General features: G+C 42.6%; 1 protein-coding gene across 1 annotated transcript in view; it reads right to left on the minus strand.

The window, feature by feature from the left end:
* The window catches only part of ERGIC1 (endoplasmic reticulum-golgi intermediate compartment 1), a 60,932-nt gene that overhangs the window by 24,506 nt on the left and 20,529 nt on the right, over positions 1-15,897 (minus strand). Inside the window, exons 2-3 of the mRNA XM_064521022.1 lie at positions 12,610-12,671; positions 5,868-5,940 (exon numbers count right to left, since the gene is read on the minus strand). Coding sequence (XP_064377092.1) covers positions 5,868-5,940; positions 12,610-12,671 — 135 coding nt within the window. The remainder of the gene's footprint in view (positions 1-5,867; positions 5,941-12,609; positions 12,672-15,897) is intronic.

Here is a 15,897-nt window from a genome sequence, read left to right on the forward strand (position 1 = left end):
GCCCTGAATCACAGTCAAAACTTCATTTAGAAGGTCTTTGTCCCAGATTTGGTCTTGACTCAGCACGAAGCATAGAAAACACACTGTCCTACAAAGGAAGGAATTACAATTCTCCAGGAGGCAGGAAGAAGGAGAAGGATTCTAAAGACGTCAACGTATATTTGAGTCAGAGATTGCAAATGACATCATGACATGACCTTCCGCTTCCTGCTAACCCACACAGGTACATTAGGACAGACGGCATAACAACACTTCACAACCATACAACACCTTTTATTAGGTAATCTCCAGGGTACTAGGCAAACATTAATTAAGCTTCTTAACACCCCTGAGAGGCAAGCAGCTAAGTATTACCGTCTTTCTACAGAAAAGTCAAGCGTCTGTCTCAAGGTCAGTCAGCGGTAAGACTGACAACTCCCATTCCCCTCTAGCTACTTGGAGGTATTCCACCTTCTGGTTTAGCTTGCTCCAGCATTTCATCTGCCTCAAACAGATGAGCTAGTGGAATTGGAGTTGCATCTCTACCTTAGTGTCTGGGACCTGGATGAGAACATACGAGCTCCAGCACTGTGCCCTCTGTACTGACAGTACGTGCTCAGAGGTTATAGTCCCTAACAGGAGGAACACTTGTTGCACCAGGATCACACTGTTGTTTAGAGCAGGTGCAGTTTGACCTTGCAAGCTGCTACGAGAAATTTTCGTGGGCCGAGAGCCACAAAACACATTCCACATACCTTGGGGAGCTAAGGGACAGAGGAGCTCTCCAAGTTCTCTGATGGCAGGTATGATAACTATTCCCCTGTTTCATTGCAGGACCAATCTTGGGCATGCAAGTAAGCCCAGGGTGAACAAACAATATTGATCTTGGAAGCTTCTGGCTTTTTGCTTCTTCCTATATTTGTGGTACCTGACAGACTGCAAAACAGTTGAGTTGTGCTGCACGTGATGTCTCCCTGGCACAGGGAGCTGGGCTGTGTGATGTTCACAGACTGGCCAAGGTATTCTTCAGAAAGGTTAAAGCAAGCGGGTGTCCCCAGTGAATGACCCAGTCACCTCAAAAGAACAAATGATGTGGACATTGCTGCTGATTTATGCTCTTATGCAAATACAGTATTTTTGTTGCAGATATTCTAAGTAATTAACTGCCATGCAGGGGGACGCAGCCTTTCAAGTAGCAAACTTGTCACTTCAGCCTTCAGTAGTGCCAGCTACTTCATTAAAAAACAAACAGATAAACAAACAAAAACAGAAAAACACTGCCAGGAACGGTCTGTTGCTTTCTACTTAGTGTGCTGTATCTGGTCAACAATAATTGACCTCTCACATTCATACCACAAGTGCCAAATTCATACCCTCCTATCTCTTCCCCACGTTGCCAATGCAAAGCAAACTAAATAAGTTAATTGCATCTTGCCTCCTTAGTAATGGAATACTTAGAAAACTCTTATCGAACCTATAGAACATAATTCATGACCTAATTAAGGTAATAAAATGCAGCATTATCTTCTTGCCAGCTATTAACCTCCAGAATTGATCTGGGTTAATTAGAAAAGAGATAGATGATTTCTATGTTCTCGATTTGCAACATAACATCAAGATGAGTGAGGATGGCTGTTAAAGGTATGCCAAGCAACTTCTAGCCCTCAGTCCACTCTCAGCCTGCTACTCATCCTGCCCAGGAAATACCAGACACATTTAACACTTTAGCTTTATTTCTTCAGCTATTTGAATCATTTGCTCAGTGGGACAGACATGTATTTGATATTGCCAATTTTGCACAAGTCCAAGTGGGACCTCCCTTCTTTTATCTGTCTTTTACAGAACTGAGGAGTTTGACATATTTTGGACTGTTCTGAGGGCTTCAGTCACGCTCAGTCTGGGTCTAATTTCCAGCGCTAATCCCACCCTCCTCTTAACTGCAATGATGGGTTGTGGTTGAGCAAAATAACAGAATCTCTTCCCTCACCACCACTTTGCTGTGCTTCTCCTGGGGTGGAAGGAGTAGCCCCAGCCCAGATACAAGCTATGATTTCCTTCATGGCTGCTCAGAGGACTGCCTGTTAGGATCACGCGATAGACCTAGAAAATGAGAAACTAGGAATTTTCTAGCCTACTTCAGGACAAGTCTATACAGGAAGCTAGCAAGCAGCAGAGTAGGATGCGCACTTACAGCGCGTTACCTATGCCACATGAACTTCCTGCACGGCCACTGCAACGCGCACACTATCTCACTTGGCTTCCTAACTGAAGTAAGCTCCCTCGCACAGACGCAATCTTGGTGCTCATTAGACATGCCCACACACCAAGTTATGACATAGCTACTGCGGTGCACGCCGTCTTCCACACGTAGATAATCTGTTTGGTTTTAGTGTTGTGACTGTTAGCCTCAAGACGAGGGTGCCGTTTCCTGGCCTCTGCTACCCAGGCAAGTCTTTGGCAGCCGAGACTACAAGCACTCAGATAGTGTTTTTCTGTAACCAGCCCACCTTTCAAGTTGGGTAAGAGTGACCAAACTGAGATTTCTAGTGATAATAGGAATTTATTCTGCTATGGTCACATGAATGTAGAAGAAAATCCAGCAGTGGGTAGAAGCTAGCAAGCACTAGGGGTTAGTGTAGTGCAGAGCAGATCTTGTTTTCTCACATTACAGCACACGAGTACAATCAGCCACACCAACCTCTCACTTCAGATGCAGGTACCAAAGAAATCTCCTGTTGGTGAGAGTTGGACAGTTAATCCTGTAGGTACCACTGCTATTGAGGTTGCTGCTGACTTGCCCTGAAGCAGGCTGTCATATGCACACATACCATGCACAATTACTTGGCATAATAGGGTTATGATGTATGCACAAGTCCACATCAGGCAACCTGGTACATCTCTGATGTAAGGCACATGGCCAAGTGCTCTCAATTTCTCCTTGTCATCCAAAATGTGCAGCTATCTCCAAGCAATCCTGCTTTGTGAAGTGCATGACTGCTTTAAGGGAAATATTACACAAGAGGAAAAAGACTGATGCAGTTTCATAACGCAGTTAGCACTGGCAAAGCATGAAAGGTCACCCCATGCAAGTTAACACAAGTAATCATACTCCGGTTGATCATTCAGATCCTGTCTGACACTAGGAAACTTCAAGCCGGCAGGGATATCTGTGGTGGAAAACTCTTGATATCAAAGAAACTTGAAGCTTGCACTAAAAGTTGATTGGAATTCAACAATTTGCACTTAAGCAATCTTCTGTATCTTCAAAAGTATATCATTCAGGGGCAAACAAGGCTCAAAACATCTTTGTGAGATAATACTCCCCCTTGCTACCTGTCACCACCCCTTTCATAACGGCATCATGGAGTTCTCACACTGCTCCAGACTCCACACAGCTCCACACTTCCACACCCATATTTCAAACCATTGGACTACGCTGCATCATAATCTACTGCTAGGAATATACCTTTGAAAGGGAAGCACGAGAGGTCAGTAGTATCTGTGAACACTTCTAAGGTACAGAGTTTCCCAGAAGAGAGAGCGATGAGTAAGAAGTGGAAAAAGAAAAGTTTACTTTGCCTTTAGAAGTTACTGAACTAGGAAGTACTCTGTCACTGTCACATTCTGAAGTATTTCCATTGTTACAGAGGGAGCCTCTTCACAAATACTGTGGGTGATCTGTTCCCAGCAAGGGAGATTTTGATGATCTATAACTCATCAGAAGAAGGTTTTCATATTTTGCAAGTTATTGTGTTGGATGGTCCATGACGAATCAGTTTCCTGCATTCATTTGTCTCAGCCTCTTCCATGACATCCTCACTAAAATTTTATTGCTTTAAGTGCTTATAAACACCTCCTCCCCAAGCAGTTCCTGCTGGGAAAGGCAGTTTACCATCTCTCTGAGGTTTTAATGAGAATCCTGTCAGCTGAGCATTCAGGAACTTACAGCATCTATGATATCTCTGTGGAAAATGCATCATCCTGTTAACAAAGTCACAGTGTGAAAAAAGCATGAAGAGGCCTCAAAAAATCATATAATTTTGCTGCTCAAAAAGAAATTATTATACAACTCACTACACAAAGGCACATAACACAATTAATTTGATCAGACTTAAGTAAATGTTACTAGTTTCCCCAGTAAAGCATTAACAAAACAAAACAAAAAAAAAATCAAATGAGAGAATGGGATCTAAGATGAGACCAAGGAAGAGTACTATTTTTTATGTGAAGCAATTTGTCTAGGGGCTTTTTTTTCCCCCCAAAAAAATTCAGCTCTAGAGAAGTGTTGACAAGGGGATCCCAAGTATTTTATAAGCAAAAGCATGGGACTGAATTCAAAGAAAGAGTAAGGGAGTAAGAAACATAAGATACCAATTCCGAAGTAAATAAGCAATAGGAATAAAAACATTAGTTGAAGCTAGATAATACTGCTGGTCTTAAGTTTAAGCATTACTCAAAGTTACAGCTATTCTTGAGATGATATTCTTGTTCCAAGTCAGAATCACACAAAAGCAATGAAAAAGAGCCACATGGTTATCAGAACCAACACTAAGCATGGTAGGTCAAAATCCGGCATGTGAGTCCAACGCATTCAAGAGCTGCTTTGCCCGGCAGGGATGGCTGGGGCTATCTGGACCACCCTGCAAGTCTGACAGAAGCTCCACCCTTCCTAACTCTCCAGGAATTGTGCATCACAGCTAATGAGCTCACTGCCACATCAGCAGGATGATGGAGAATGAGTCCTAGAACCCAAAACAAAAGTACCTATGTTAAGAGTTACTAAGGAAAGTTCGCTTTAAAGCAGGAAGAGCATAAGAAGAGGAAAAATATCTCTGATTTAACTAAAATACTTGTTCTATGAGTGATTTTTTTAAAAAGGAAATTATTTTCATTTTGCTCAGAGCGAGGTCCTGAAGAGGTTACCTGGGGACAACCCCTCCTTAGGAACAAAGGCCTGTCAACTAAATTTCCAAGTAAGGCTCAACAGAGACAAAGAAAGAAGATAATATCCATGCTGCGAGTAAACCTATCTCTATGTGTCAGACATTCAGTTCTATCTCAATTAAAAAAAAATACTATTATTAACATTAAGCTAAAAATCATTCATATTCAAATGCAACTCCTTATTCCAAAAAGCATCCCCAAAAATGTCCAGTGAAGACTGGCAAAATGTGATCCCCACTTTGTCCACAGGGAAGTGAGGGGAGAAAAATGTCTTGTCAGGCATCCCACCATATCAGCAATGAAACCCTGCAGTCTCAGAGCACAGACCACACGGATTCCACCAGTGGGCACCACACATTTATAAATGTAGTGTCATTGATAAAAAAAAAAATATATATATATAAATATATATATATATATAAATATATATATGCTATTTTTCCAGAATCACTTTGAATGAAACAAGTGCAGAAGAAAGTACTTACTCAGGAGAAGAGAGGAAATGATCTCAGATTAGGGCAAGAAATCAACACCTTAAAGGGGAAGAGGCATTGACCTCTTTAGCATTCACACTACCTTACACCTGATCACCACAGAAACTGGAAAGGGTCAGAAGCTGGGTATAATCTGTGGTCACATGGAAAATATCCCCCATGCTCAATACATAAATCTCATATGCAGCTGATAAAACATCAAGCAGTTCTGGAACAACTTTCTCTAACAAAAGTATTTTAGAACTAAGTTTTCCTGTGATACATCAGTAAATTAAAAAGCTGAATGAATGATTGAGAATTTGGACTCAACCAAAAGGAATCCAAAAACCATTACATGACTAATTGGGCTAGTGAAATTACAGACACATTTATGCAGGATAACAGAATGAAGCTTTAAAGAACCATATACACACATGCATTCATACAAAAGAAAACATCATTTTTACTTACATTTCAGTGGCTATGAATCCGGTGAGCTCAGACAGGAAGAGAAATAGTATGAAGAGACAGCAGCAGACAGAGACTGGAAAAAAGGAAGATGGAGAAAAAGGTTAGTTTCATATCTCTAATAAAGATACAAATTGTTTTCATGCTGACAGATGATTCCCCCGATGAATGCATTGCCCAGGACACACTTGAGAATCCACATTCTCTTTAGAGACAGGGACCCTCAGGAGACCTCAGGGCGATGCCACTGGAATCTCAGAAGTCTCATACCAAAAAATCCAACATCTTGCTGGGTATCTAAATTCTTGGGCTACCTTCCAACCTAAAATGCAATTTCCATCTCCCCGTGGCTCCTGCTTTCTCCATCTCCAGCACATAGTGCTGGTCAGCCAACCCTCCCTCCCTCCCTCTTGCCAGGCTGTTTGACAGTATGACATCCTCGGAGCCTTTGCCGATGACATCTTACTGCTACTAAAACCTCCAGAAAAGAACAAGAATCAACATCACCTTGCTTCAAAAGCACACAGTCAATTATGCAACATATTGTGGATTAGGAGACATTTTGCCTCTTTGTCAAGTCCTAAGGCCATGTGCAAGTTGGGCTCACAGTCTGCTGGACCCAACGGACAGAGCTGGCACAGCAGAGACATGGGGATAATGGACTAGTCTAGCTAATGCCTGATGCTTCTCCAGTTTCTCCATTTGCAGATGTACTGGCTCTTCAGCGAGGGAAAACTCCCAGTAAAGGAAATGCTAAGTACCTGGACAGCAATTCCCATGTCTTTTCTAAGAAAGCTAACCTAGGGTTAAAAGAAGGGAACTCAACATAACTGTTTATTACTGGTTACTCTTCATCAGAAAACTACACAAAACATTGTACAGTGAGGTTCACACAGCAGACCTGCAGAGGAGGGCCTAGAAGGATGGACAGCTGTGAACTCTATTGAGTAGGGATGATTGGAGTAGACAAGGATGTGCCAACCCAAGGAGACGGGGCTGCAATGTATATCTGTATTAAATAAAACTTCGAAGTTCACAGTGAATCACTATACAAAAGAGTAAACCCGGAAATGGCACGTTATTCCAGGGTTGTGACAACAGGCATATAATCTGGCTCACCCCTCAATCTCAGCAGAGTAATAATGACCAAGCACTCTTTGGAAATGAGAGCCTTACCATAGCTCCTAATTAAGGTTGAGAAATCTATAAGAAAACTCTGTCCCTCAACTTTATTCCCTATGACCAATACAGCCTGAATACCCATTCCTTTGGGAGGCACAAGCAACAACTGGCTGGAGAGCAATTGTATCATACTACTGTGCTTGTCCAAACACCCTTGGTAGGGAGTATGAGAGGCAAGGGAAGGAAAGAGGAGGTAACTAAGGCAAATACCAAGACAGACCTTTAAGTGACCCAAAGCCTTGTGCTTCATTCTCCAGATTAGTCAGCCTATGGTTCTAAGGCAAGAGAAATGTGTTGCTTCCCCTTCCTCATCAGAGTTGTTTCAAGTGTGGGTTCATTTGCTGACCCTCTCAGAAGTGCAAGGGATTAAAAGAGATGCCAAAAAATCCATTAACGAGGATGAAGAAAGAGAGAAAAGGGAAAAAGAAAGCCAAAGAACAGTAGGAAAATCAGAAGAGAGAAGAGATATTAATTTCCAAACAGAAAGCTTCTCAGATGGTCACGCAGTTACTTCTAAGTCTTGGCTGTCAAGACACAGAGAACAACACTCTGCTGTAATCCAGCTAAGCTGCTCGCAGGGTGCACGAGGCAGCGTGGGGGAGCAGAAAGGTGTACTTAAAGCACAGCAGCAAATTCTTATGAGAATATATACACCTACCTAAAAACACAAAAGAAGCAAGTAGCCAGTCACAAGACAAGTTGATCTAGTGTCTCCTACTGCTAATCACCAAACAGCAGAGACAAGATCACTCATCTTTGGCAGGACGCAAAGGGAAAATGTTTCACATACAGACAACCGTTTCATGTTTAGTCACATTCCTCTGTGCCTTGTTATCATCCTATAAAGGCTCTTTGCAGCATCAGCCAGATCTCTCAGCTCTCCATCACTTCTATGCAAGTCTGGTACTGTTGACTCTAAATTCTCTTCTGGAGCTTTCTTTCTCTTCCAATGTTTTGCTTTCTCCTCTGTCATTTTGTCATTGAATTACCTTCTCCTTTCCTAGCATACCAAGTATTTGCTCCCTCATGTCCATACTTCATTTCAGCTCTTCTAATGAAAAGCTGTGACAATACTTACCAAATAAAGTACAATAAAATTACACTAACCTATGTTTAGAAATACCTACAGGTGAACAAGAGTACCCCGATACACCTGGCGAGGACTGACTTTCAAAGTTCCTCAATATCTTTGCCAGTCTTCAAACCACGTGGTCAGTTTTCAATCTGGAAAAGAGATTACTGAGGACGACATGCTAGATCTCTACAAGATCACAAGCAGCCTGGAGGAGACGAATGGGAAACAACTGCTCACCGTCTCTTCCAGTACAAGAATGGGAGGGAAGGGGAAGGTTATGAACAAGGGGAGGTTTTTCTCTACACAACACAACTGAATTCTATAACTCCTTGACTACGGATGTTGTGGATGCTAAAAGTCTACAAGATTTCATAAAGAATCAGACGTTCCCTGAAGAAGAAATCCATTGAGGGTTATTAAACACAAAGGAACCACCTCTGGCTCAGGAAGTTCCAGAACTGCCAATTGACTGAAGGCTGGGAAAGTGTTTAACCTGTCTTTGCGTTCTTTCTTAGGCATTGCTGCTGACCACTACCCAAAACAGGATACCAGGCTAAATGGACCTTTGTACTGACCCGGCTTGCCTGCCCTTGTATTAAGGTCTCTCTGTACACACACATTTTTTGGGGGGGGGGGGGGGGGGGGTGAGGGGAGGCTGGCATAAGTCTTATGTGCAAGTCTTACGCACTGAACTGTCTCTTCTGCCAAAAGTTAAATGGAGGCTTTTTCAGATACAGAACATGGGCTCCTCTAGTTAGCGTGAAACTGCAGGCACATGTGATGTTCCCAGTATAAGAAGTCACACACACAGCGCCTCAGCTACTTATTTCATAGTGAAGGTCTTTATTTGCTTCCATGCAAACGTACAGTTCTCACAGCCCACGCTTGACAACTGTATTATATTTGGAAAAGTAGATTAAAGGCTGGAATCAAATAGAATAAAGCAATTAACATACAAAGCTTAATTCAACTGCAGGAGCATTGCAATGTTCCAACAAAACTCCAAGGGCCATCATAGACGGGCTTTCTTAAAACTCTACTGAGATAACGCCATCAATACATTGAAGGTTGCTGGTGTTAGACACACTGGAAAACACTGCTGTTGGCTAATGAGAAACCCTCAAAGGATGGGGATAGCTCCCACACAACTTTTCAGTACTGGCTTCTACAACCTAACCCTTTGTACGTATCCCTTCTGATACATAACTCCATCTATACACATGCCTGACGCCTCCCTCCTCCTGCCCCAAGAAATGAAAGAAATGCAAAGCAAAGTGTTTAGCACAGCACACAGAATGAGAATGTGAATCCATTTCTATATAAAGGCATAAAATTAATAGAATTTATTGTTCAATGAAGCAAACTGCTATGAAGTGCAAGGAGCGGGTCTTCTTACAGATGCCATGTGAATCATAACTTTGATATTTCCTGATGTGTATTTAAAACTCCAGCCTCCACACAGCATAGAGTATTTCTGGATAACATTACCATGTGTGCATACAACATGTGCATGCAAACTATGCATCCGCGTTGACTGTTAAGTAGCAGGATTGCTACAGCAGCTGCCTGAGCTGCAGACCCCTCTCTCAAGAAGTCAGACTGCTCCTGTCCAGCCAGATGCCAGCTGTCAGGCACCGAGGGCACGTGCTGCTGCTCTCTGCATACCCAAACATGGCCAATTTGTCACTGGGCTAGCCAGGTCTGTAAGAATGGCTGCGTGCCGGCATCAGAGACACCGCTAAGCAGGGGCAGGGAGGCTTTTAAGGACTGGCACAAGCATCTGGTGGAAGAGACAACAGCAGCATGACTGGCCGAGTGGTGCACATACCTCAATACTATCTAAAACAAGAGACTTCTACTGAGAAAAAAGAGTGCCCAGCTACTGCACACATTTCAGGCAAGTCCATAGCAGTGGGTATGTTGTCCTAGGCAAACCTCACTCCACCAAATTACAGTGGACTGCTCCTGCTCCATATTCCTACTAATGTCCAGCAGCTGGAAGGGTTGCCACGCACATCTCAAATACCTTGTATGCAGCATCCAGTGAAACTTAGGAAAATACAAAACCCTACATAGCAGAAGACTCTCAAAAGCCCTCCAGTTGGCTTCTGACCTTGCTAGCATTTGAGATTGCCTGCTCATCTCCACCAAGAAAAAGTGATGCTCATTGAGCTATCTCCTTTCTCTTTCAGCTTCTTCTTTCCAGGGAAGTTGGCCATCTTACTCCCAGTGGTTAGAAGCAGAACTGGTACTTTCTGTCTTCTATAATTTGATATATTTTTTCCTCCATAATGCAAACAGCATAGATGAATCAACCTTTTGAAAAGAGGCTTTTCTAGAATTCAAAAGAACCTGTAGAAATCCTGCAGTAAATCCATTCCTATTCCAGAAAGTCTTCAGTAGCAGAAGTGATACGGAACTTCAAGCCTCAGCATAAATCGTGGGAAGGGCTCAAGTTACTAGTCAGCTACTACAGACTATTTTATATCTGCTCTGTAAAACTTGGAACACTTAAATAAAGTCAAAGTACAGCTGCAGCCGTAGCTATTTCACAGATTACCAGCCCTAAAAGAGTTTTTGTGAGGCAGAACTTTCCCCTACCCCCAAGCTCCTAATATTATTACAATCTGCATTCCCCAAAGAATTTATCACAAAATCATGCAACCTTCGCAGGCTTCAAACTGGCATGGCAATGGGCTAGTCTCATTCACAGCCTCCTCCAGTGCTGAAGATTACTGGCTTTCAAAGTACAACTCACAGGCTTGGTCAGACAGTCCATTATGAAAGCTGTATACAAGATCCTCGCATACAGAGCCGCCAAAGTTTGTTGGCTGCCTTTGTGGTTCAAAAGCCTCTATCAGCCTGTCTATAAGCATTCTGACCAAAAGAAGGAGAACCAGTCAGAGAAGAAAAATCAAAGCTTGAGAAGCTGCAAATAACAATAGAGAGAAATAAGTCAGCTAATAATTTTAAGTAAGAGTCACAGCTTCCAAGCCTTCCCACAACAAACTTATCACTTGAGCTGTTTACTGTAGATCAGAGAGCCTAACACTGGATGGCCTTTGATGCTTTTTTTGTTTCTAAAACATGGTCCTCTGCAGGTGATTCATAACAAGACAAATTCTCAAAGGGAGCCCAGATTAAGCGTGGGAATTCTGAGTTCCCAAAACAGAAGAGAAGGCAGGAACACTAACAAGTTCAAAGAGTTCTTTCAAAGCACTCAATCTCATATGCCTCTAAATTAGTAAACCATTTCAAGCCCTTTATTCACAGTTTCAGCAAATCTAAATGGGAGTTGATATGCAAGCGACTCTGCCCACCATCAGGAGAACATGGAGGACAAGGACTCTCTGAAAAATATTTAGAGTCACACACTGTGTTCAGTGAGGAGTTTCTATAGCTTACAAAAGGCCTTGCTTTGTGTCCCATTGATTCGCTGTTACTGACTCAGTTCTGTTTGACGTCTGTTGTCACCAAGGGATATGACGTCACTCACATCACCAATGACATACAAGGCTACTGACCCATCTATGAGAATGGATGAATGGAGCAAAGCTACATGATCAAAGGAAGTCACTGTTCAATGGAACAGGAAAGCTCCATTAGGCATCTAATTACAGACTTGGCAGGACCAACTGATCAATGTTTACCGCTCTGCACAGTGCACTCATTGGTCATGATCTTGTGAAATTGCATTACTCACCCTACAGTCTCCCACCTCAGGCAGAGGAAGGAAGGAAAAGAGACCCAAGGCAAGAGATTTGTATCAGCCAGAGTCTATGGATTGATACATAGGAGCGAGAGTGGATCATTGTTGGTGGTTTCTGACAAAGTAATTTTTCTTCTTTAAAAACATGACAAATAAAAACAAAATAAAACCTCTGCTCATTCATCCCAGCTACAAGGCCAAATGAATCCCCTATGTTGTGACAGAAATCTGTGTCTCCCAACTCATCTTCACCATTGGCCACCTGTGTGTTGCCATCCATCCTGCTCCCTTCTGACCCAGGTGCTTGACATCAGAAGTCTCTTTGGCAAGCAAGATGCGAATGCAACTGTCTTCAGCTGTTTTTCACCCTCACTGAGGGAATGCCCAGCAATCAGAGAGAATTAAAAGCCCTGCAGCTCCTTCCTCCCTCCCTCCCTGCCCAGCATTTAGAGCAGACTTACAGCTCCTGTTCACAGAAAACACTAGCAGAAAGTTCTCTAGCCACTTCAGTAGCTAGCACAGTGGGCATTTCAGCTTTAGCTCTTAAGAGCTCCCTTTCGTAACAATGTATTTTGTTATTAAGATTCTGAATCCATGCAGACTACTCCACTGCTTAGTACAACTTGACAGATTGGGCAAAATGAGCTGTCTCAGCAATAAAGGATACCCTTTCCAGTGTTTAATATCCCTTTAAAAATATCCTCCAAGACAGAGAGGCCAAAAGATCTTTAATTTTAGACCAGGGGTATGCAAGGATAGCAAAGAGAAGTTCTACTCACTAATAGCTCCTGTGTAGGTTGGCTGCGTAAGGTCTTTTGGCACCTTCCTGTAGATGTCAAACCTGAAAGAGGAAAAGTAACAGCCATAAAACAGGTGGAACATTTCAACACGATTCATGTCCTCACAGCAATGAATGATACTGAAGTTTTTCCATTAGGCTTTCCAATAGCATTTTTCACTTCACAGAAGGTTATGAGATGGAAAACAAAACAAAAAAATCCATTTTCTTTTGTACGATTATGTAACCACGCTGCTTTTTGGCTCCAGTTCCCAAAGCACTTCCCTCTACCTCCCTCTGCCTTGTTTTCATAGATCTCTGCAATCTGAACTGTTAGTGATGTCAGGGGATAAGTCATGCTGGACAAGTTTACAGACCACCGTAAAAGGAAAAGGATACTCTACAGGCTCCTGAATATAAAGGACTAAGCCCAGAGGGGGAAAAAAAAAGAGAGAGAAAGACAGACAAACAGACAACCCCTAGATCTACACTGCAGCTTGCAGTCTGTACCCTGGGCAGCCAGGAATTGCCAATACCAAAGTCAGAAATCAAGGTGTTGAGATAAGAAACCTACCCTTGGACACCACATACACAAGAGAAATTAACTGAAAAAGTTTGCTATCCCCCCTGCAAAATCCAGTTTAATATTAGACTGTTGTTTTGATTCAGTCATATCTTTTAATATCCACCTGGCTCAGCTTTGCTATTTTAAACTCTCCATGGTTAAACTTTCATTGCCCTTTTGATGTTAGATGTACTATTTCCTACCACCTTGTGTTCCTCCATGGCCAGCCGCAATGCAGCTCTGACATCAGTTTTTCCACCACTCAATAAAAATTAATTAATGCATTGAAAACACACACACCCTAAAGTGGGAAGTGACTGGTTCTCCCCCCAAATAGACTTTTTTTTGGATATACTGCTAGTGAGTGAAATTCGATGCTTTTTTCCAGCCCGGGAGGGGCATGAGAGAGCCTGCGTTCCAAATTCCCATTCTATACTACAGCGCGATGAAACACCTCCATGTTTATTCAGTACTTCCTACTACACCAAATGCTATATTGAGAGTTCAAATACTAGATCAGCTTTCTTTCCTTTACTCTGTGTCCGATTAGATCATCGATACAACTCGGAGGCACACGAGGTGAACCAAACAGCATTTGCCAAGCACGGGATCAGAAGTGCGCCGCTGCTATGTTTTGTTCAGGAGTTGAAGCTGGATGAAGAGAAGGTATGGGAAGGCAGGAAAGCTGGTATAGCGAGACTTCACCCACCCCATCCAACACCTGAACATGCTATGAAATCACCTAACTGTTCCAACATACTAGTGCCTCAGCTATGAAATGGGAAGAATACACCTCTCCAGGGTCTCATGAGGATGAATTCAGGATCTGCAGCATGTTCAGATACTGTGCTGATGGGGCCATGTAAGCAGACAGAGAGAGCCAACACACTTGCCAACTGCACACAACTCTTGTTCCTGTGATATCAGCGTATGCATGGAGCTATAAGTTTTTGTGACTATCCACTGCCATGCCCTAAAGAGATTAGTAATATTTCTGAACAAAACAATCCATTTATGGATCTGCAGCTTCCCCGCGAACATCTGGAAAGTGCTGTTTACATTCTTTCCACATACACCAAAGCAACAGCAGCAGCAGCAGATGATCAAGCAAGCCAGAACGGCTGATGACTTCATGGTCTCACAGGCAGAGGAAGTAGCTGATCTTCCTGCTCACAGCCCATTAAATGCTGAAAGCTGGCGTCGTCTCTCTAAAGTCACAACAATGGATCAACAAGGCTAAAAAAGCTGAGCGAGAAAGAGAGACAGAGCACACACGAACACGCAAGAGCTTTTGAGTGTTAGTGAACATTTAGAAATAGGAAATAGCTCTATACTGGATTCAGTAAAAATAGCAGCATGCGGATACTATAAAAGGAAGTCTGTTCTTATAACAAGAAATATTTACTAGTTTTAAAATGATGACCCATCACAGGATTCAGTAAAAATACCTAGCTTTTTATATAACCCAATGGAAAGTTGATGTCACAGCAGAAGTCTCTCCTCTCAGACTATTTTCAACACATAAGTGACACCAAAAGAGAGTTTTACATTGTGAAAATAAGCTAGAAAGACAAGCAACATCAAACTCTTGACCAGACCAAGACACTATAGAAAGCTGACCACTGGCTCCCAGCCGCACGCATCTCCTGGCCTTAATAGCTTAAAACGCAGCTCACCCTCTCCATTTGCTATTCTGCTTCCCCATCTCCTCTACTACAATTTTATATTCCCTCTCTCTCCTACTACAATTACGCACACCTAGAAAGAGATTTAAGCAAGCCTCTGGATCTAATTTGCTGGAGTTTCGAGAAAGCTTGGGTCTATACTTCAAGGCTCAAGCCTCTCTGTAAGCACAGTACAGCATGTTTGCAACATGTGTCACACGAGGTCCTTAAAGCACTTTAAAGAACAGTTAATACCCAAGCACAGCGAGTGTACACAGCTTGCTAAGCAAAGAGGGTAGGGCAAATAGCATCCCAGCCTTGAACTTATAGTCTAGAGTCACATACAAGAACAGTACAGAACAACCCAGGAGGACAGCATAAAACTATAACATGCATGTTTCATGGAATTAAAATATTTTTAGATAAGGGCAGACACTACGGAGTAACTCAGAATCAAGAGTGGACAAAGGATGCAAGAGTGGCAATGAGAGCAGACTGGCTCATAGGGAGGGAGGAGGAAAGCTTGGCTGAGATCTTATGGGTGAATGCAGAAGCTGGAAGGATGAGGAGGACAAGCACGTGCCTCAAGCAGTAGAAGAGGAGGTGATCACGGCAGCTGTATTGAAGCTCAGAGAAGAATGGTGAAGAAAAAAAGAAAAAAAAAAGAAAAAAATACTAATAGCAAGGGAAAAAATGGAGACTGATTTGACATGAGAAACACACACAGTTACCTACCTTCTGCTCACTGACACATAACACTACTAAGTCCAGGAGATTACTGGATCTTTACAGATTTCCTGTGCAAGTATTCATCTGTGCTGTAGGGCTTGGAAGAGACACGCTCTAGATTAAGGATTAAGGGGGCTTATGCTTTGCTCACTCAACAACACTCCTCAGGGTGCCAGGCATCTTCCCATAAAGGACCTGGTGTGGGCCACAGCCTGAGAAAGTATAGTTTATTTAGTCTGATCCAAGAGAGTGAAAACAGCAGTTGGGCTTAAGCGTTCAGAGAAGGGCAAGCTGGGAGCCCAAAGGGATAGGAGAATGTTTCACTCTAATG

The sequence above is a fragment of the Dromaius novaehollandiae genome, chromosome 15, assembly GCF_036370855.1.
Source record: "Dromaius novaehollandiae isolate bDroNov1 chromosome 15, bDroNov1.hap1, whole genome shotgun sequence".
In the NCBI taxonomy this organism is placed as follows: Eukaryota; Metazoa; Chordata; class Aves; order Casuariiformes; family Dromaiidae; genus Dromaius; species Dromaius novaehollandiae.